Source organism: Megachile rotundata, chromosome 5 (assembly GCF_050947335.1).
Source record: "Megachile rotundata isolate GNS110a chromosome 5, iyMegRotu1, whole genome shotgun sequence".
Taxonomy (NCBI): Eukaryota; Metazoa; Arthropoda; class Insecta; order Hymenoptera; family Megachilidae; genus Megachile; species Megachile rotundata.
In genome coordinates, this window is record NC_134987.1 from 15,195,316 (window position 1) to 15,217,834 (window position 22,519).

At 35.6% G+C, this 22,519-nt stretch overlaps 1 protein-coding gene across 4 annotated transcripts in view; it reads right to left on the reverse strand.

Annotated features, from left to right (window-relative positions):
* The window catches only part of LOC100882696 (nucleolysin TIAR), a 654,466-nt gene that overhangs the window by 629,037 nt on the left and 2,910 nt on the right, over positions 1-22,519 (reverse strand). For all 4 annotated transcript variants that reach the window (XM_076532252.1, XM_076532250.1, XM_076532251.1 and 1 more), the window contains exon 2: positions 22,044-22,353. In XM_076532252.1, coding sequence (XP_076388367.1) covers positions 22,044-22,295 — 252 coding nt within the window. In that variant the 5' untranslated portion in view covers positions 22,296-22,353. The remainder of the gene's footprint in view (positions 1-22,043; positions 22,354-22,519) is intronic.

The following is a 22,519-nucleotide window of genomic DNA, read 5'->3' on the forward strand; positions in this document are numbered from 1 at the left end:
AATTTGACTATCTGAAATGACTGTTGATGGTTTCGTGGAAAAGTTACGTTTGAAAGGTCAGAATTTATAATTTGAAGTGTTTTGTGAGGGTAGAGAATATTTAAAAAAATACTGAATTTGTGAAGAAGGTTTATGTGACAGTTATTATTATTTAAAACTGTTATTAATCTATCAGCAATACATTTGGATATATTGTAATAGCATAATAAATATTTTGTTCTTTAAATATTTAAATATTCATTTAGTTATATATTTATATACTTAAATAGTACTTAATAGTACATACTTAAAGAGTAATGATAAATTTATTACATACATGCTAAAATATAAATAATGTTAAAATTAGTAAGATGCCATGAATGTGACAAATTATACAGGGTATCTCACAATTAATGTAAGTCCCTGAAATAGGAGGTAGCTGACACGATTCTGAATAAGATTTCCCTTTGCGAAAGTGGGGTTTGAAGCTTCGTTTTTGAATTATTAAGGAAAAACACGGACCAATCAGAGCGTGAAGATTACGCCCACTCGGCCATTAGGCTCGAAGGCATCGCTCTCGCGTCTGCGCACCGTAATCCTCGCGCTCTGATTGGTCCGTGTTTTTCCTTAATAATTCAAAAACGAAGCTTCAGATCCCATTTTTGCAAAGGAAAGTTTTATTCTCTATCATGTCAGCTACCTCCTATTTCAGGGACCTACACTAGTTGTGGGACACCCATACAGGGTGATATACAATCATGTATACTGTACATACATGTACATATCGGTCGAAGATATATGTATAGAAGCCTATGTTATACAACGACATATATGTATAATAAAATATACTACATACATATATGCTATAAATACGTATAGTAAACCATACAGTATACATAATAACTATGTATAATAAACTTCACTATATACACCATAAAAATGCATAATAATCTATATACCATGTACACAATATACACTGCATATTATAATATAATAAATGTATACACTGCATATTATAATATAATAAATATATACACTGCATATTATAATATAATAAATGTATACACTGCATATCATAATATAATAAATATATACACTGCATATTATAATATAATAAATGTATACACTGCATATCATAATATAATAAATGTATACACTGCATATCATAATATAATAAATGTATACACTGCATATCATAATATAATAAATGTATACACTACATATCATAATATAACAAACGCATAAAATATAAAGAATAAATATTCCCAAATAAAGGAAAATGTCATTTCGTGTCATAACATCAACAAATAATATAAACGAACTTTTGCAAAGGCACGTTCGTTAATTCGCCGATCGATCACGTCGAAAATTTCATCCCATCGTGCCAGCTTGATGCAATTGCTCGAAATGCAAATTCGCACGATTATTTATTCAGATGGTCAAAGACGATGGATACACAATAGATTTGTACAACAGAACAGGTGAGGCGAAACGGATATCTGCTAACCGAATCCCTCTTCGTTTCATAGTCTGGATAGCTATACTCGTGTTTACAATAATAACGTGTCTCTGCTGCCATACAGGTATTCTATATACATATATAAGCAACAAGCCAAAGCAATTACCGTGGTCCAGGATATCGTCGTTGTTATGCCAAATGCTGTACTCCATTACATTGATTAGTAACGAGAGATATGCATCCTTCGCGATTGACAGCGATCGTTGATCTACCAATTTCGATGTTATCGATATGTCAAGGACTTCCTCTTTAATCATTGCGTCGATCCAGAGCAAATCTGGTTTATACTAGGGAAATGCAAGTAAGGAGAGATCAGGTGTCTCATTCGAAGATTTATGGGGACTTTTGCAAATTTTGATGGTTGAAGGTGGGTTAAGAATGTAGAAATGTCAGAATCTTGGGATTTGGAAGCTTAAGAATTTCAGAATTTATACGTTAATTACAATATTTTTAAGTTAATTAAATTTTGACTGCACTATTTAATATTCATAAATCAATTAAATTTTTACTGTACTATTTAATATTTCTAAATGAAGTAAATTTTGACAGCACTACTTAATATTTATAAATGAATTAAATTTTGACTATTTATTCACTTGACTCTTCATTGGCTATTTATTATATTTCGAAACATAGTTCAACTCACTCAAAATCGCCTTACGTTAATAATAACGTCGGATCACCCCACGTCACCCAAAACTCAACAGAAATGTATCGTAAAATGCTTGTCACTGGATCGATTCAGGTTATCGCAATTTTGCGCATAGTCACTCCAGCATTTTACACGCACAAAGCAGATATAATCCTATACAATACGAAGAAACATTTTATTCGTGTCAAGTGACGTACAAAAAGAACACTCACGCCGGTGAAAGAGTACTGAGAAAGGTGAAAGGAAAGAGGATCGCAACAGGATGAGCAAAACGAAACCTCTGGACGGTGGACTGATCTCACGTTGCCCACGGGATTAAAAATCTCCGCAAGAAATATAGCCATTGGAAAAACTCTCATTTGCAATCTACTACCTGTGCTCTCCGTGTCTCGTCACGATACTTTTTTATTGGCAAGATGACTGCGGAGATGGACAGAAAGGATTATGATCGCGTGGAAGTATGATTGGCAGACTGTGTGATCGTTGAGGTATTTGTGGACGAAGAAATTTATAATATTTTAGATTTGAGAGACTTTGGGAACTTGGATATTTTAGATTTTAGAGGTTTGTGATTTTGGGGACTTGTGAATTTAGGAATTTAACTTGGGAGTTAAATGTGGAGATTTGGGGATTTGGGGATTTGGGGATTTGGGGATTTGAGGATTTGGGGATTTGGGGATTTGGGGATTTGGGGATTTGGAGATTTGAAGATTTAGAAATTTAGGGATTTGGGGATTTGGGGATTTGGAGATTTGGAGATTTGAAGATTTTGAAATTTAGGGATTTGGGAATTTGGAAATTTGGGAATTTGAGAAATTGGGAATTTGGGAATTTGGGAATTTGGGAGTTTGGGGATTTGGGAATTTGGGGATTTGGAGATTTGGGAATTTGAGAAGTTGGAAATTTGGGAATTTGGGAATTTGGTAATTTGGAAATTTGAGAAATTGGGAATTTGGGAATTTGGGAATTTGGGAGTTTGGGGATTTGAGAATTTGGGAATTTGGGAATTTGAAGATTTAAGAAATAAGAAATTGAAAAATATAGAAACCCTAAGAAGTCAGGGAATTTGATAACATTTTTAATATAGAGATTTCAAAATTTATACATCAAATGACTTTCGAATTTAGTGACATGAAAAAATTTTGAAATTTTATTATTTTATATCATTTACCATCATTTTAAACACAACCTCAATAAAAAAATATATTCTCTATCATATAAAAATGAAATATTTCTATATATTCTTTTTTTGATCATCTTGATCCCCGACAATTAAATGGGTCAGCAATTTATAGTCGTAATAAGTATCAAAGTTTATCGTAGTTATATAGGACATTATTACTCGCATTACCGCTTGATCATCAAATTCGGCTATCGTGGACAGTTAATAGCCCGTCGATTTAGGTTTAGTTGCAAATTTTCTGTTATCTGACTAGGTTGTGGCTTCATTCGCTCGACGTTCGTTAGTGCATTATTTTCGACGTTAATTCTGAACGTAAATACGGATGATTGTTTTTAATGGTGTTTTAATGGCTAGATACGGAATTGAACAGATAATAAGATTAACAGTGAGATTACTAACAAGCTTCATATTCTAACAAATTATAGAATCCGAGGATAATGTTAATTCCTGGTAAATTTCACCTAACATTTGCCTTTTCTAGATAATTAGTCACTTTTTAATATAATAACATTTTTAATTTATAATTACTGTTATATATTTTTATATATTATTTCATATCATTTCATTTAATAAAATCTTTAAGAATTATTTAAAACAATTTTATGTTGAAATTTTCTCGTTGTTATGCATTATTTTTTTGTATTGTTTTATAATAATATTGTACTCAAAATTTTGATATTACTATATACTCCTTTTTATACTATTTTATATTATTATTATATATAAAATTGTATACTTGTATATACTATTGTTATAATGTTCTATAATATTATTGTATGTAAAATTTTTCTTCATATTATATTATTATATACAATTTTTGTGTATTATTTTATATTATTATAAATGCAATGTTTGAATTATTTTATTATTACATTATTACACTATTTTTAATTATTACGACCGTGAAGTATTAACTCAGAATTCATAGAATCCTCACTTATTTGTACTACCAAATATTACTTATTAAAAATTATAGTAATAGAACAGTCTGATGCTAAAATTACTGAAACGTATAGACGCATTAAATTTTAACGACATTTAACAGTAGCCTCAGCTAGTAGTTTAATATGGATATGAATTTCTATGCAGCAGTTAATTTCATTGCGAGGACACTACAGGACATATTTAAGTAAGTTTAGTGCTACTCGAATAAGTTTTAATCAGTATTAATGACTAGCCTAAATGAATTGACAGTGTGTACGCAGTCTGAACTGTATAAAATTATCACTTCTGTTAAAAATGTATATCATTTTATGTTATCGCTTCTGTTAAAAATGTATATTCCTATAAGAAGTCTAAATAAATTAGTCCAAAGACGTTTAGAGTTTGAATACTTAATTAAAATAAATTATTTCATTATCGACCATATATGATTATTATAAAACAGTCATTTTTCACTGACATCTACCTATTTCTACACAAAATATTAATCACGTGAAGTACCTAACTATCCCAATTTTTAAATGTAATATCAAGTATTTACAATAAAGCTACTACCACAAATTTTGTCTAATATTTTTATTGATCATTGCTTACCACAAAATATAAAAAATTTGAAACTCCAAATAATTGTGATCAAATTCTCATATTATTATTCCACAAATAATTCGCATTAAACTAATTAAAACACGAACAGGTCATGACTCTCTGTGCACAGCAAGAGGAAAGAAAGTATATCTGAGCTGCAGCGCGCATAAAGTGCGCGGCTGTGAAGATCAAAGACGAGCCGGCCGCTCGGTCGAGCAAGGCAAGCGTCATGATTCAAAGTCCAGAAAGATGCTCGACACGCACGAATACCTACAGTACAATCCTTATTTTCCTTTCCCCGTATCCCGTATTTTCTCCAACGTTCGTTCACGTCTCACCTGAGATCCAGCTGCCCGTGAAACGGGCTTTCGGATCAGCCAACGCTTCTAACCGAGGGGTCCGCATGTTGTTGCAGAGAGATCGTGCATCGGATGAGGAGGTGGAGGAGTAGAAGGTTGGAAGAGGTCGAGGAGGTGATGGTGAAGGTGGTAGAGGGTCGAATGTTGAGAGAGGGTGGGGGGTTAACGACCCCGATAGTCGCGATAGGACGTGCGTGAGCCCTCGCACGACTGATTACGAGTGAGCGACCCTTTGACGATCACGATCGACCAACCTGATGCACCAGAAAGAGAGGCAACGGAACAGAAACCGGCAAGATAGAAAGAGAAACAAGCAAAGCTTCACATGTGATCGATCCGAGCGTGAGCGCCGAAGAGAGCATCGCCTTAGGGGCTCTCCAGAGTGAAGGGGTTAGTTACACTGATGTGGTATACGCGGCTACTATCGTGTATCAGCCTAGATAAATCACCGGATGTACTTTGAGGTACACGCGTTGGAAAAGACGTCGTATTAACGTTTTTGCAGCCATATACGAGAGCTTTCGTTTGGCGACTTCGATGCAGTTTGATTTATCTAGTTGACCGCTGCAAATTTCACATTTTTTGTCGGACTATTAGATTATTGAGAACAAGGGTATTTAAGGGTCAGGTCTACTGACTCAGGACTGATTTTCGAGATCTCTGACAGAAAATTGATGCATGGTCCGCGTTTATCTTATACTGTTTTGGTTAAAGACAGATGACTTCCAAAAATGTGCATTTGACAAACGACTGACACGGTTATCAAGGATATGCGTAGCAACGCTATTGCCTGGCAAGAAATTGCGCTGTATAAACCTTTATTACTCTTCAAAAAAACTTGTAAAAATTAAAAACCGTAAAATACATCAACTTGTCCCAACATCTACGAAACGTAGATCTTATGCTCACTCCCAATTCAAGCCGTCTTTAAATTCGCAACGACGTTGGGCCTAATCAGGATCGTCGGTGAAGTTATGCGAGATATAGTCATTTGTGGACCCTTGAATTCGTATTTATGTTTGTACCCGCCGTTTGGCAGCGGCTGTGGCAACGGCGGCGGTGAGAGTCTCGTGGAATTGAAATGCAAATAGTGGGATCCGGGATGCAAATTCCGGTTGCACGGGGTAACGCCAGCCAGCCATCCTGAACGAATGAGCGAACGAACGAACGAAACACGGCCCAGGGCAGGCACGGATCAGTTCAGAACGGAACCAAAAAGGAATAGAACTGAGTGGACTGCGGATAAAATGAGCCGGGGGTGAGAAAGAGGGTGAGCGATGAGCGGGGTTGAGAAAGAAAGACAAAAAATTGATTGCAATTCGGCGCCACTCTCGGCTTGCTCGAGATAAAAGTAATGCGTTTCGTGCATAACGAGTCCCGCCGTTTCTATCCAACCCTCTTATCCTCGCGTGTTGCCCACTTTCTTCGCCGAACCATCCCTCTGCGATGCTTTATGCCGCCTTACTTCGCGCTACCACTTTGTCTTCGACTTTCCGAGACCGGAGACTTTATGGACCTCGATGGGTTTCATCGTTTTCACGAACCGATCAACTGGTCGATGAGCGCCGCTGAGAATTGCTCCGTAATCAATGACTGTCATTTATATTCATGGAACTAACTGCCTAACACGGTATCTACCCCTCGATGATAAAATTGATATGTACGCGCTGTGGATTCGCTTGGATGGGAGTACGTAGGTAGGAGTCTGTGATTGAACATTTTTGAACTTCATAGTATTTCAAGAATGACTATAGTAATTTAACATACATTAATTATTAGTTACACTACATACATTAATTATTAGTTACACTACATACATTAATTATATGTTAATATATTAATTGTACGTTGTCATAGGTAACTATTATTAGACTCTCTGTGTTGAATATGATTATACTTCACGGTATATCAAGGATAACACTGACCATAAAATAATCATGATATGCTAAGATTAACTGTAGGTGATCACAAGTGGCTACCTGTTATTAAGCACTCATAATATGAGTATACTTTATGGTGTATCAGAGATAACTATAGTAACTGACCATAAGATATATGAACATAGTATGTTAAGAATCATAATATGTAGGTGGTAACATGTGGCTACCTAGACACTCATATTAAAGATGACAATATTTCACATCCTAAAAGTGATTGCAGTGACTCATCACTTTTTATAAAAGTAACAAGGTGCACCTCTCATTGTATATGAAGATCATCATATATCCAATGAAAGTATAGCGATCTATCACGAACTAATCGTAATGTGCCAATACATTCACCTGTCATTAAACAGTCGAGTACACAAAGAGTGATTATACTTCATCATATATCTACTGTACTAATTCATCACAAAATAATCGCAATATGCTAAAAGCACAGTATGCTATATCCATCGTCAAGTGCTCAGAAACTATGACTATGCCTTATCACTACAATAAGTTGGGCCAATGACCATAGCAGTCGAGGCCCAAACGACAAAATCAATCAATCAATCAACTACAATAAGAATGACAACACCTTATTACTGCAGTAAGAACTATATCTTATCACAACAGCAACTCCTAAAATAATCCTGATCCTAGCTAAACCCGTCTTAAATAAATAATAAAAAATTGTACCGCTTCATCCTCAGTATGAAGACCGTCAGAAAATCAAATCGTTGATACGAGTTGGTATTTAATATTAACAGAAGCTCGGTAAACACGTAACAGAGTTGAGCGCAGCACAGAAATATCGGCAATTAGTGTCGCGGAAATGAATATCGTTTGGTAACCTCAGTGTCATTACACATTCACGAGAGGCGCAATGACGCGGACAAGTTCCAATAGCTACTTGCGTAATTGTTAATCGAATCAACATTATAAGTGGAAACGTGACGGAAAATTGATATGCACGACGTATGCAAGTTGGTGGGTATGCAAAACAGAGAGCCTGGCTAATACTGACAACCGACAACCTCTACCCATCCAACGAATTACAGACGTGCTCCGCTGGCTGGTAACTACGAGTGTCCAATTACTTCCTGTTAACCGTCCCGATTGTCGTCCATCGCCATGCAGTGATACTTCTATCTCGAAATAAGCCATGGTACGGGGCCAGTCATTGCCGCCAACATTCTGCTTAATATAATTACAAAGTATCGATCCTGTCCGGTGCAAGCGACAGAAGCAAAGAGGACGAACGACTGGCTAAACGTTTTGGCGATTATCGTTATCCGATCCTGAACCGTGCATTCTTTCTTTTATTTTAGTGATTGCTATTTTCAGGTTTACGCGGGAAGATTTATGGTGGAAATTGATTGAGTTCGTGTGTGGACGTTTTATTTGTTTTCGGGGATATTGGGAGAGCTTATGTGGACACAGTATTCCGGTATTGAACGTCTTGAAATTTTATGAGCTATTTTTTATGGGTTCGAAAGGTGAAAGTAATTGAGACTTAAGACTATGGGAAAGTTTAGGTTGGTATTTTTGTGGGCTAGTGTGGCGACTAGTAAACAATAAATAAGGAAAAATTATGCAACACTTAGTAGCAACTGATAAACAGTAAATAGATTATGCAACAAATTTGTAACGATATCTGAACAACCACTAAAAATTAACATTAACTAGCAATAATAGTATACAGTTTTAAAATCACTACTTGTCATTACACATCAAGTACTCAATTTCAAAAATCGAAATCCGGACATGTCATGCACAGGCAACATGCGCTGGCACGCGGTTTATCAGCAGAATCTGCAATGCTCGTTTAATCAGAAGCGGACTACTTTAAAAACGGTTCCAAAGATTGGACAAAAAAGTTAACTCGTATTCGTACAACGGAATAAGATTCATAAAATATAATACAGGGACCGGCAATTTTTGGTTCTATTGATTTGCCGGTTAATAAGGCCAACCACGTTAGATCGGTATACTCTGCGATTGGACGAACAAGAAGGGCGGAGGGTGTCGGATAGAACATGCTGGTAGCTCGGCAAAGCGAGTACCATCGATTACGCTGAAATTAACATTTAAAACCGGAAAATTTGCAAGCACTGGAAGGCCAGCGCTGTGCTAACTGTGGACTACACCGAGCCAGCACCGTACATAATGCAGCCTGCACACATCTGCACTCTTGTTACCAAGTGCAAGCAATTCGTTGGGGAGCATGGGACCGGGTGGAAAGAGAACGGAGAAAAGAGAAACAATCATTCGAATGTGGTGGAAATATTGTTAAGAAATTTTTAGATCTGGAAGGTGGTGTACAACTATGAAACTCATTGGTAGTGATGCAAGTTACTAAACTTCAAATTTGCTACTATTTAGCATAAGTCTACTTTACGTTTCTATTTTTATCATGTTCAATGACATATATATATGTGACAGTTAAAAGTAATGATGTTTAATATAGCTTGTATTTAGTACTTGAGATGCAAGATTTAAAACACTCTTGATTGCAATATTTATTCTTGCAGACTCTAGTATTAGAAATGGGAACCTTGATAACATTCTGTTCCAAGTTGTATGGCTATCGTCAGGCAGCAACATATTTCTGAGCATTTCTGCTCTCGGTATTTGTGGATATATTTTGTAGCAAAGTATGGTATTTCTGGTTTAGTTTGAAGTATTCAAATATTTGAAAAAGCACGAGCGATATCGACAAATATTTCAGACAAAAATTGTATGTTGTCAAGAGAGGTATAGGAGCATAGAGATCAAAGTGTCTCGAGATCAAAGCATTTGGGTATCTAGGAATCTGCGATGTTAAGAATTTGAAGTCTGGCAATGTAAGGATTTAGGTATATGGAGATATATTGTAGACCTAGATGTCTAGCGATCTGGATATGTAGATATGTGGAGATCTAGCTATATGAGAAGAAAGGATATGTACAGGTCTAGATATTTGGAGATCTAAGAACTGAGGAATCTATATGTTTGAGGAGGTTGAATATTTAGGGATTTAGGTATTAATCGATCTAAGTATCTGCGAATGTAGATATTAATGAATCTATGTATCTGTTGATATAAATAGTTGGGGATCTGACAATCCACGTATGTGAGTGTCTAGATATCCTCTGCAGTAATTTAGGAATATAGAGATCCCTGCAACTTGAAAATCTGTGGATTAACCTGAAATCTAAAAATCTAAGAAACCTCTGCATGTAGATATAAAAATTCTAGGACATGACTGAAGAATATAGCGATGTATCTGAAAGTTGAGCAATATAGATTTCAATATAATGCATATTCATCATTACACAAATTTATTCGAAAAATGTGAAACGTTGAAATTATACAAAAAGGACTTATTTTATTTGATGCAAAAAGCGGAAATCCCCCTTTAAGAAGGATATATGCACGGGAACAAGAGAGGGAGAGAAAGGATCACCCTCGCTGCTAAATGTAAATGTCCAGCATTTGTTACTTGGCCTGTATGACCCGTTGTTTATTTGTATCTGCGTGAGCACAACGCCACGGGGGTGGATACATTCAGAGTAGGTGAACAGGGACGAGGAAATGACGTAGGCAGAGCAGTATACCTGTGTCCAAGTATTCTCTTTTTTCCTCCCTTTTGGTACCCGCAATTTTTTTTCTATTTTCACCGCTGAACTTTAAGCCACCGTTACGACACGCTCATTTGTAAAATTTTATGATAGCACCCCCCGTGCGTTCTATCCATTACCGTGCGACCGAATTCCTTTTTACGAATATCGTTTTAATTACCGACCCCTCCGGCCACCAAGACTAAACGTCGTTGCAGATCGATCTGGGTTGTCCAGGTATTCCCCCAGGACTATTTGAAATCCCACGGAATTGCATCACCTCCCTCGCGGGCTTTCCCTCCCCCTTTCGCCGCGTGTAATTCTCTGCGCTCGCGTCGTTCCGGAAACGGGGATGGTAGGGGTTAGGTAAAAGAGCAAAGGGCTGAAAAAATTTGCTCGTCGATCAAAGGGTTTAACGGGAAACCCAAGGAGAGACGATTAGTCACGCAGTCGCGCGTACACGCGACGCTTTTGAGAATGTCCGATTATTATTTTTCATAAACCGTTATACTGGGTGTTTCCATAGAAATTCCTAACTGTGCAGTATTTTTATGTATATTTATATGCATATACACGTATGTGTGGTACTACAGACATGTAATTATCACGTTCATCATCATTGGTCGATCCTTCACGTTTTTTAATGTAGAAATGGACGATAAGAAAAGTTTACAAAGTTAACAAAGTTAACTTAAATTTACAAAGCTAACAGAGTTAACAAAGTTAACAAAGTTGACAAAGTTGACAAAGTTTACAAGGTTAACAAAGTTAAGTTAAGTTTATAAAGTTAACTTAAGTTTCGTTAAGTAAGAGAATAAAATTAAGTTTGCATAGGGAAAATAAACAGTAGAGTAAGTTTGTTGAACGCATTGTAAATAATATTGCTTTTATTAAGGAAAGTAAAGGTGAATGAGCTAGGCATACTATTGTGAAGAGGGTTAAATGTATTCAATGCTATGATGGATTTTGAACAATTCGAAGTATTATTAATTACATTTCTACTTTATTTGATTTATGTATTCAATAACTATGCTCATTCATTTGTTTTTTCTTTATGTACATCATGCATATATTTATTCTGTATACTTTGTAATAATTTTGTAACTATGTATACTTTTATAAAGTCTTCTATAAGTACCATTCAAACTGCTTTAATTCAACATTTCAATTATAATTCTAATATTATTTCAATACTCACTTAGTAATATTTTTCTTTCAAACTTTTTATATTTTTAACAACAAAAAATTTGTTATTATTACTTATTCTTCGTGAAGTAATACGAACCATTTAATTATTGTGGCTATGATATTTTCGTGAAATACAAATGGTTTAGAATAATCCAAAAAATAACGTAGTTACAACAGAGGTCAGCTAATGATCATTAAAATTCAACCACAACCAAGGTTTCTTTATTACTATTCCAATGCAAATTTTCGGGAAACAGAAAAGACCTTCTTGTCAAACAATGCTCTGTGTTGCCGGCACAAACGTGACTAGCGAGACAAACAAATATTCGTTATCACTGTTGCGAGAAAGGATACCCTCGGGAGGGATATGTCCTGTTTCGATTTACAATGTTGAAAATAACGTACCACCTTATATTTTCTGCATTTTTATTTCTGCGGTATGTACAATTGCGAAAATACTAGATCTCCATAGCAAATGTGGCGATATAAGAAATGCGATATTGATTCACTTTTGGTTGACAAATTTTCAAATGCGTTATATTTGGATTTATGAGTGTAGGGGTTTGAAAATTTAGGAATATTTGGAATTTTGGGTTTTTGGGATTTTGTTAATTTGGGAGTTTAGGGATTTAGGGATTTGGAAATTTAAGGATTTAGAGATTTAGAGATTTAGGGATTTAGAGATTTGGAAATTAAGGGATTTGGAGATTTAGGGATTTGAAAATTTAGGGATTTGAAGATTTAGGAAGTTATTTGGGCATTTATGGTTTTAGGGATTTGGAGAGTCAGAAACTTGAAAATCAGAAAATTTAAAATTTTGAAGATTTATGGATTACAAAATTAAAAATTTGAAAGTTTGGAAATTTGGGTGTTTAGGAATTTAGAAATTTCAGAATGTAAGAATTTGGAAATTTGAAACCCTAGAAATATGAGAACTTGGAAATTTGAAACCCTGGAAATATGAGAACTTGGAAATTTGGAACCCTGAAAATAAGATAACTTAGGAATTTGAGAATTTTGAAGTTTGAGAGTTTGAAAGCTTAACAATTCAATAATTTGAAACTTCTGAATTTGTGATACGAAAACATGAAAATTCATAATTTAAACAATTAAGAACTTAAAAGCCCAAAACACCATCAATCTCGAAACATAAACCTACACAACAAAAATTCAGTACCATCTAAATTTAACAATTCTAAAATATAAAAACTTATAAATTCGAAGATGAAAAATTGTCAACGACCCCTAAACATATCAAAGTAACGTAACAAAAAGCAACATCAAAAAATATTAATAACTTCAGCTAAATTAGCTACCAGTTCAAACAGAAGACTACGAGTTCAAGAAGCGTCCTGAGTTTTAATTTTAAATACACGCCCCTTTTTTAAACAACCCCTTACAGTTATCAGTTGGAACCACCACAACCGGAACTTTGAAAGTTGAGTAATATGTTTGAGTTCGTGTTGCGCGATAGTAACACTTCTCAGCAATGACCGAGTATCATATTTCCAGTTTGGTAACAACTTTCCACATTTGCCTCAGAATCCTTCGCGATTCCGCTATGTACAACTAACTGGATGGAAGGTTGGAATTACTCAGATATATATATGTGTATATATATATATATTTTTCCGGCTACTCTTCCCAATAGTTTCTGGTGCTTGTATAGGGTGTCCTAACAATTTTGTGTTTCTGAGAATTGGATCATTGTTTAATGTCTCTACGTTAGTGTTAACTAATTTTATTTACTATAGTATTTACTAGTATTTAAAATTCGGATTTTGAAATTTTGGGATTTGGGAATTTGAGAAGTTGGGCATTTGAGAATTTGGGAATTTGGGAATTTGGGAATTTGGGAATTTGGGGATTTGAGAAATTGGGAAATTGAGAAATTGGGAAATTGGGAATTTGGGAGTTTAGGAATTTGGGAATTTGGGAATTTGGGAATTTGGGAATTTGGGAATTTGGGAATTTGGGAATTTGGGAATTTGGGAATTTGGGAATTTGGGAATTTGGGAATTTGGGAATTTGGGAATTTGGGAATTTGGGAATTTGGGGATTTGAGAAATTGGGAAATTGAGCAATTGGGAAATTGGGAATTTGGGAGTTTAGGAATTTGGGAATTTGGGAATTTGGGAATTTGGGAATTTGGGAATTTGGGAATTTGGGAATTTGGGAATTTGGGAATTTGGGAATTTGAGAAGTTGGGAATTTGGGAATTTGAGAAGTTGGAAATTTGGAAATTTAAGAAATTGGGAATTTGGGAATTTGGGAATTTGGAAATTTGGAAATTTGAGAAATTGGGAATTTGGAAATTTGGGAATTAGGGAATTTGGGAATTTGAGAAATTGGGAATTTGGGAATTTGGAAATTTGGAAATTTAAGAAATTGGGAATTTGGGAATTTGGGAATTTGGGAATTTGGGAATTTGAGAATTTGGGAATTTAGGAATGTGGGAATTTAGGAAACTAAAATATAGGAAATTTGGGATTTTAAATTTTTAAATTTCTAAGTATCAAAGCTTTAGGACGTATGCATTCTAAAATTCTGGGAACTTTGAAGTTATAGAATTCTAGTTCTTGGAATCTCTGAGACTTTGAGATTGTGGAATTTCAATAATTTTATAATTTTTTAATTTTGCAACTTTGAAACTTGAGTGCCTCGAGTGTTTGGAACTATGGAACTTCACAAATTTATATCCTCAAAACTAGAATTTTTTAATTTTCAACTTTTCTATGAAGCTATAATAGCTAAACTTTCTTTAAATAGTTGCTTAAATTTAAATAGCTCTAAGTAATTTCAATATTAAAACACATAACTAAAACCTCACAAAAATATATAGTTAATTCAAACAACTGGTAAGCTACGCTTCATGAAGTACATTATTAAACTTTGTTAAAAATAACTACACAGATTTATTTACTCTTTCCTGAAATAATGTCTATGCAAATATTTTATTTACACAGCAGAAACGGATAATTAATTGAGGTAATGTTTAACTCTATTACCGTTAATGGAATTACTTGATTGAAATGGTACTGGGGAGAAGCTGTTATAACGCTAAGAATGGAAAGCCTTAAAAAAGGAACGTCAAGAGGTAAATGTGATAATTCTTCATAATCACCATTAGCTCATTACGTAAAAGTACTATTCGTAAGAAGAGTAAGAATTTTATGGTTTTTACAATTAACAGGTAACTGGAGAATTTTACAAACAAATAAATTTCAACGTGTTTCAACAAAAACATTAAACAATTAAAAAATTACTTTAATTTATTAAAATTAATTTAGTAAATAATTCTTGTTAAAATTATCTTCTTTTACGCTTCATTTGCATTTAAAAATGGTGATTCAAAATTTCCACATGTCTCAAAATTATACCATTTTTATATTTCATGATTTCAAGTTTAAATTTATGTTATATAATTTCATAATTTCAGATTTAAATGTATATATCCGAATTTTTTCATTTTAGTTTCCTTTTTATTTTTTAAATTTATTTTTTCAAATTTTATAATTTGCAAACATTAGAATAATATTTCTCAATTTAACTTTACGTTCGAATTTACATTTTCAAATTTCATAATTACAGGATAAAGACTATAATTTTTACATTTCTCTACTTTTAAAGTAAAGTTAAAAGTCGCTTTATTTTCTGAATAAAATAAATCGTTTTTGTCAATATACATTTTCACATAGCATATTTGATTTTGACGAGTAGATGTATTTCACATATGTATACAGTATGTGCTGCACAATATCAGTTATAATCTTCATCATTTTATATTACTATTAAGTTACTGTACTGTATATGTATTATATAAGAAACAATATAAATTACAATGTATATTATGAAGTGAAGTAAACAGCGAAGTACATTACTGTTCGTTATACTCTTTGCTTTTGATTTAGTCTATACTATGACCTTCACACTGAACCCCGCTCATTATGACACTTGCATATTGTGTTCCTCGCTTGTTCCACATACACCACACACATGCAGTATCGCCTGCTGTACTCACAGCAACAGCCATCCTTTAAGAACCATCAAAAAAGTCTTCCAAGTGACATCAAATGAAAGTCAGCATTTAAACTGTGTTCCAATCCCACGCAACAGTTATCCGAAAAATCGACTGGTCTGTATTTCGTGCGGATCGAACGAATTGAATACAGTGGATGCTTATCTTTATCTGATAGCACGGTTGAACTTATTCCGACAATAGGAAGCAGCTTGAGCTAATAATATTCTTCCCTCGCGGGCAAAGGGAGAAGGTGAGCCTCGGAATCAGAAAACGGCGAGGGTTACTTTGGCGCGCGAGCCTTTTCCTTCGGCAAGTTTCTTCTTTGTCCCGCAACAGGAGCCAGGGTTCCCTTTTTTAAACTGACAAGAAAAGCATTGTGCAGAAAACTTGCACACGCCGCACCAGGGCGAAGCCGAGCCGACGACTGGTCGTACTTGTACGCGAGGGCCGCCACTCTTTTGATATTTCAACGTAGTAGACGAGTGGCGTGTCGTAATGAAATCATCTCCAGTGCTTTGATCTTCCCCTTGCTCGCCTCGCTTCTTTCCACCATGAGCAACCTCCGCGTCGCTTTCCCTTGAAAACGGCTATACGCAACCCCTAGTTCCGACCATCCCCCGGCCAACTTTCCGCCCCCTCCATTCACTACGTACCCTCCCTCCATCCATCCCGTTCGCTTCTTCACAACTCCCTCTTTCACCACCCCCAACCTCCAACCCCATCGTTTCGCTCGTAATGAGTTCCTTCCGCGCTTTCTTCGTCGCTGCGATACATTTTTACCATGCGAGAAGCAATCTCCTAATTATGGCAAGCGCTAACTGGTTGTCCTTTGTCGACAGAACGGCTCCTTTCTTTCGTTGCCACCGACAGTCGACGAGTAATTACTTTCTCGCGAGAAAATACACGCGATGAGCTGCTGCGAAACGAACTATGAGTCGAACTTGTTAAACGGGATTTCTGGGATTATTTATGAGAAAGGGTACTTAAGGTTTAGGAATCGGTGTGAATCCTCATGGTTTGTAGGGTTTGACTGGATAGTAGTAGGGTCTGCATATAGTAGGGTCTAAATATATGCATTTAGTAGGGTCTATAATTATTATATAATTTAATCAGTGTATACTTTAATCATTATACATGTATATATATAGTTCAATCATTATACATTTCAGTCACAATATGTTCTAATCACTGTAAAATTTAATCGTTGTAAGTGTACACTCACTGTATACTCTTTCTTAGCCTAAATAAAGTTCCCTAAAATAATTCAGAGGGAAGGTGAATTTCAGAGGCGCCGCGTTTGCATGAAACACAATGAAAGAGCGGCGATCTTTTGAGACGCAATAACGCAAGGGTACGATCCATCGGATGTTACACCGGTGGACATTGACGTTGATCGATACAGGAGATAAGAGCGTCGAACAAGACACCAATAGATAAAGCAGACGAAGAAGGAGGAGACGGTCGTTCTTCTTTGTACGGAAGAACCACGAACCGTGGGTAGGTATATAAGGTGTATCGAGCAACAAGGACTAACGGCCTTTAATTAATAAAGTTACGGGAACAACTCTCAAAGTCTTCCTACTCCTTCTACATAGCCTTCCATCGGCGTACCAGCTATTTCCCTTGCTTTAGAAATTCTGCTATTCCCTTTCCGCCAAACCATTCTTCTTTATCGCTTCTTCCTCGAACGCTCACCTTGCAAACTTCTAACCCTTTATTGGATGAAAACTGCACCTTATCTTCAAGGTTTACTCGTATTTCTATTAATTGCATCCTTCTTGATTATCAGCAACCGTTTCAGACGTTCCGCTATTGAATATTATGAGTATTTCGGGATTCGTGGAAATAGTTTCACGATACGAATCTTGTTATAAGAGATTTGATTATGGGATGTTTTATTTTCGCGTATACGTGTCTTAAAAAGCTGTGATTTGAAGACTGATTTTTCGCGATGTATTATAATTGTAATTCGATTTAGTAATGACGTTTCGCTTTTGAATATTGTATTTCGGAATTCTTGAAAATAGCTTCACGATATGAATCTTGTTATAGGGTATTCGATTATGGAATGTTTCGTTTTAGCGTGTATAGCGCGTTTCAAAAGGGCTAGGTTAGGTTAGGTAATTCAAAGACCAGATTGTTTGTGATAAAATAATTAGTGACTCAATATAATATAGTTTTATAATATAGAAATTAAAAACATCAACAGTAATGAAATGAATTAGTGCGAATAAAGTTTCGTGTGAGGTTAGCTTTGGTTACTGAACTTATACTCAAACTTTCAAATTTACAACTTCACGATCTTCAAATTTTACAAATTTCCAAATTTACTCATTCACAGTTTCGAACATTTCCAAATATGTGAATTTTATTTTAAAAAATTCTGGAGAGGACTTGAAAATAGCTTGAAAATCTGTCACGGGACGAGTATAATCGTGGTGAATCATCATAATTTGCATGATGAAAATGGTTTTGTTTATAATTACTATTAATGACTAATTAGAATAATAAGTATATTGAAACTGTACGACTTTATTATTAAACACCAAAGCAATCATACACTGAAGCAATCGGTTTATGGAATAAATTTCAATATACCCTAAATTAATATGTCCAAATATGTCATGTGTAATTTATGTACATATGGTGAAGAGTACCACATTGATTTTTTAATCAGACAAAAAATATTCAAGATACACAAAACTTCACTAAATTAATTGTCCGCTAAAATTCATCGCCAACTTGTTATTCGTATAGTACTCTAAGCTGCATACGTGTATAGAATCACACACACTGTTGTGTATACAGTACGTATATAAACTGTACACCTGGGTATACACGAAATGCAATTTATATTAATATTGCCTAAACACGTTCCAAGCACGGTTCGTATATTACACGAAACTTGCCTTTAAATGAAACGTTTATATTATTTTCATAATCCTCTGAACATGCGCATTCCCGTTCATTCCGTTCAAAATCTTTAATGAAGATTGGATATTTTGTTTTTTGTACTTTTCTTCCTGCTTTATTATCTTCATAATTATCGATTAATCGATAAGTATTATTAAGCTGTAGTGTAATGCACGGCCTTAATTACTCGTCAATTTTTTTAAGCAAAAAGCGTGTTTAATGAGTTGTTTAAGAGCAACCGAGTGGATGTTGGTATGTTCAGTGTACGCGCACGTGATTTTTAATTCAGTTTCAGCTTATTTTTATCGTAGTTTAACGATTTAACTTCTTTGTTGACGCAATTTGTGGTTCAAAGTAAATTCGGTCTTAGATTCTATTTCACTAGTCACTTGATTCTCTTTTTTTCTAGTCTTTTGATTTCATATCATTTCTTCAGATGTCGTAGTTTTTCAGATGATGTATTCGCTCAATTTTGTTATTCAAAATGTTAAGAATTGTAATATTAATTATTATGGAGATAAATCACGTATGTATACAATAGACTGTACGGTGAGTTAATATTTTGGATTTAAATACTCCAAAAGCTATGTTAAATTAGACTTGATATATATAGTCTAACTTAATCCAGTTCCATTAAAAAAAAAAATACAATCCACGCAAATTATTACAATTCAACATAAATAAATACACAGACATCCCATACTTGACAACCCCAACTATTTCACCACATTAAGAAGAAATATTAAAGATGTCACAATCTCCAATCACTATAATTCATCACAATTTCAAACAAAAATAAAACCCACGTACTTCAACTCAGAAGTGAACCCAAGTCACAAGATACAAATATTCCAAACAAATGTATATACTAATCCTTTCAAAGTACCTCACCCAATGCCTAAAACAACCGATAACTTGAAAATATCTCATCACTACAATTCTAGTATCACTACAATTCGAGCTGATTTCTGAAACAAATATGCAACGAATAATTCACACGAATTCCACCAGTGACATCCCATGCTCTCAGCACTCCTGATAATTGATAACTAACAGGATACGTCTTTTCTTCAGATCGGCGAGCCGGCGCCAACGGCGAAGATAGTCGTATCATATCGTTTCGTGGAATACCACGCGGTATAGCACCAGAAAAGAGAGGAGGAAACACCACCCGCGGATTGCCAGACTTGAAGAATTAAAGGGAAGTTCTCGGTGGCTGGCAACGGCAGCGTGTCGCTGCGTATCTTCGGCGACGGTAGCTCGAGAGGAACCCTGGTACGCGACTTATGGCTCGCTAAAGAAAATTGACTTGAATCCTAGCCAGGATAATAAAAGCGCGTCGCCTGCGGACAAACGTGGGCGAGAAGAATTGAAGAAAACAATATGGACACGATACCGTGCACAGGAATCTGCCTGGGAGATCAGAGCGGATTGGTCAACTTACTTGAACTGGAGTAATCTGACTGTGTGATAAATTACTTGAATTCAAGTAATCTGACTTCTTATCATTGTCTAAAATGGTAACTGAACGTTAAACTTGTGTTCACATCTATTTAATTAAATTCAAGTGCTCATGTTTAAGTAACCTTAAGTTTGTGTCCCAGTTACCATTCAGTGTCCTCAAGTGTTTCAAGTTATTTAAATAATTTTAAGCTCGTGATTATATCAATTCAGTTATTTTTCAAGTAATGTGACCTTAAGTGTTTATAGAAGTTATTTAATTTCAATAACCCCTAAATATTTTCCCATAAAAAACGATCCCAAAAGTTGAATAATTTTAAGAAACGTACAGATGTATAATAACGAGTGAATCGCGGATATAATTACACGAATAAATAATCGATGGAACGGAAGGATAACACTTCGAGGAACATAATCCACACGCTAATGCGTATTGTTGGCAATAATTTCCACGTGACATGATAATAAGTTCGTTTCCGATAAATACGTACTGACAAGGTCAGCTAAAATGTCATCAGAGTCCGGGTAGATCATATAAGCAGCGAATTGTTATTTTATTTATAGTTGGTCAGTTCCGATTTTACGTTCAACTGGATGCATTGAATTGAATCGGTGATATGTAAATCAGCGAACTGGAATTCTAGTAACTCGATGATAAACGGCTCTGTCCTGACTATTGAGACACGTGCATTATTTCTTCTCTTTTTTAACTGTCACGATCAGCAATGATGGATCGGAGGATTGTTGCGTGCGATATTCCTGTTAGCTCCGAACAGAAATCCGTTGAAAATTCATTTCAGTCCGTGCGATCTGTAATTCTTTTTCTACCTTATCCTAAGTTTGTTTCCAATAAACTTTTAATAGATACGCAATTATCTTTTGTTACTGCATTAACGTATCCGCAATAACGCAATTATAGTACATACTCCTGAAGCCTAGTAACCTAAGTAAACAGGTGATAAACGGATCAACTAAGTAGACCTCGCAAACTAAATAGGCGATACACAATAACCTAAATAAGTGTACCAGGTATACCAAATTGGTAAATCAAATAATCTGAACAAACGTACACCAAGTACGTAAACTAAATGATCTAAATAAGTGGACCAAGTACACCAAACAGGTAAACTAGGTTACCTAAACAAGTTGGCCAGGTGTACCAAATAGGTAATTCAGGTAATCTAAACAAGTAGACCGCATAAACCAAGTAGGTAATCCACGTAACCGAAGCACGTGGACCTGGTACACCAAAGAGGACATCCAGATAACCCAGATAAGTGCACCAAGTACATCAAATAGGTAAACCAGGTAGTCTAAGTAAGTAACCCAGTAACCTAAACAGGTGGACAATGCACCTAAACATACGGTGATAGTAAATCAGGTAACCTAACATTCCAGGTAACCTAAATCAGGTTACCTAGCACTAATATGACCACAGCGTTACTAGTGAAAATAGAGTCACTATGTTATCATAGTAACCATGCAGCTTTTATTTGTACAGTATAGTAACTATGTAGTTAACAGTGTATCATAGTAGCTATACAATGTACACTGGTCATGATAGTCCAGTGACTATTCTCCATACGCAGACCTATGGGGCCCAAAGCACTTCAGTGTGGTGCTTCAAAGGCATAAATGGGAGCATGACTCTTCCGGCTGAATCAGCCGGCATATTTGAGAAATGTTAACGAAATATTGTCATAAACATTCTTTTTACCTTGTTCGGTGTGGTCGCTTGTTGCTGCGGCGAACAACTGGTGCTGTGTATGGTCGGCTGGTTGGTGGTGGCCGGCACAATGCCTTGGTGATTCAGGTGGCTCAGCTGATTGAGCTGGGTGAGTTGTTGCGGTTGCTGCACCGGATTCTGGGTAGTGGCCTGCAGCTGTTGATGATGCGTCTGATGCGCAGGGTGGGTCGTCTGGTGATGCGTCGCGGGGAAGGTGGGCACCGTGAACGGGACGAACAGCATCGGGCTGCCGAGGATGTGCGCACCACCTCCACCCAATGCCCCCGTCTCCTCCCTACACCTTTTTCGTGGGTTTTTTGGTTTTGGATAACTCTTTTCTTTACTCCATCAACCGTGTTTCTTACTTCGACGTGAACTACTACGTTAATACTCTTATTTGTATAATTAGTACTTTTTATTTCAAGAAAACACTGTCGACGACGACGGCGACGAGTAGAAGCGGATGT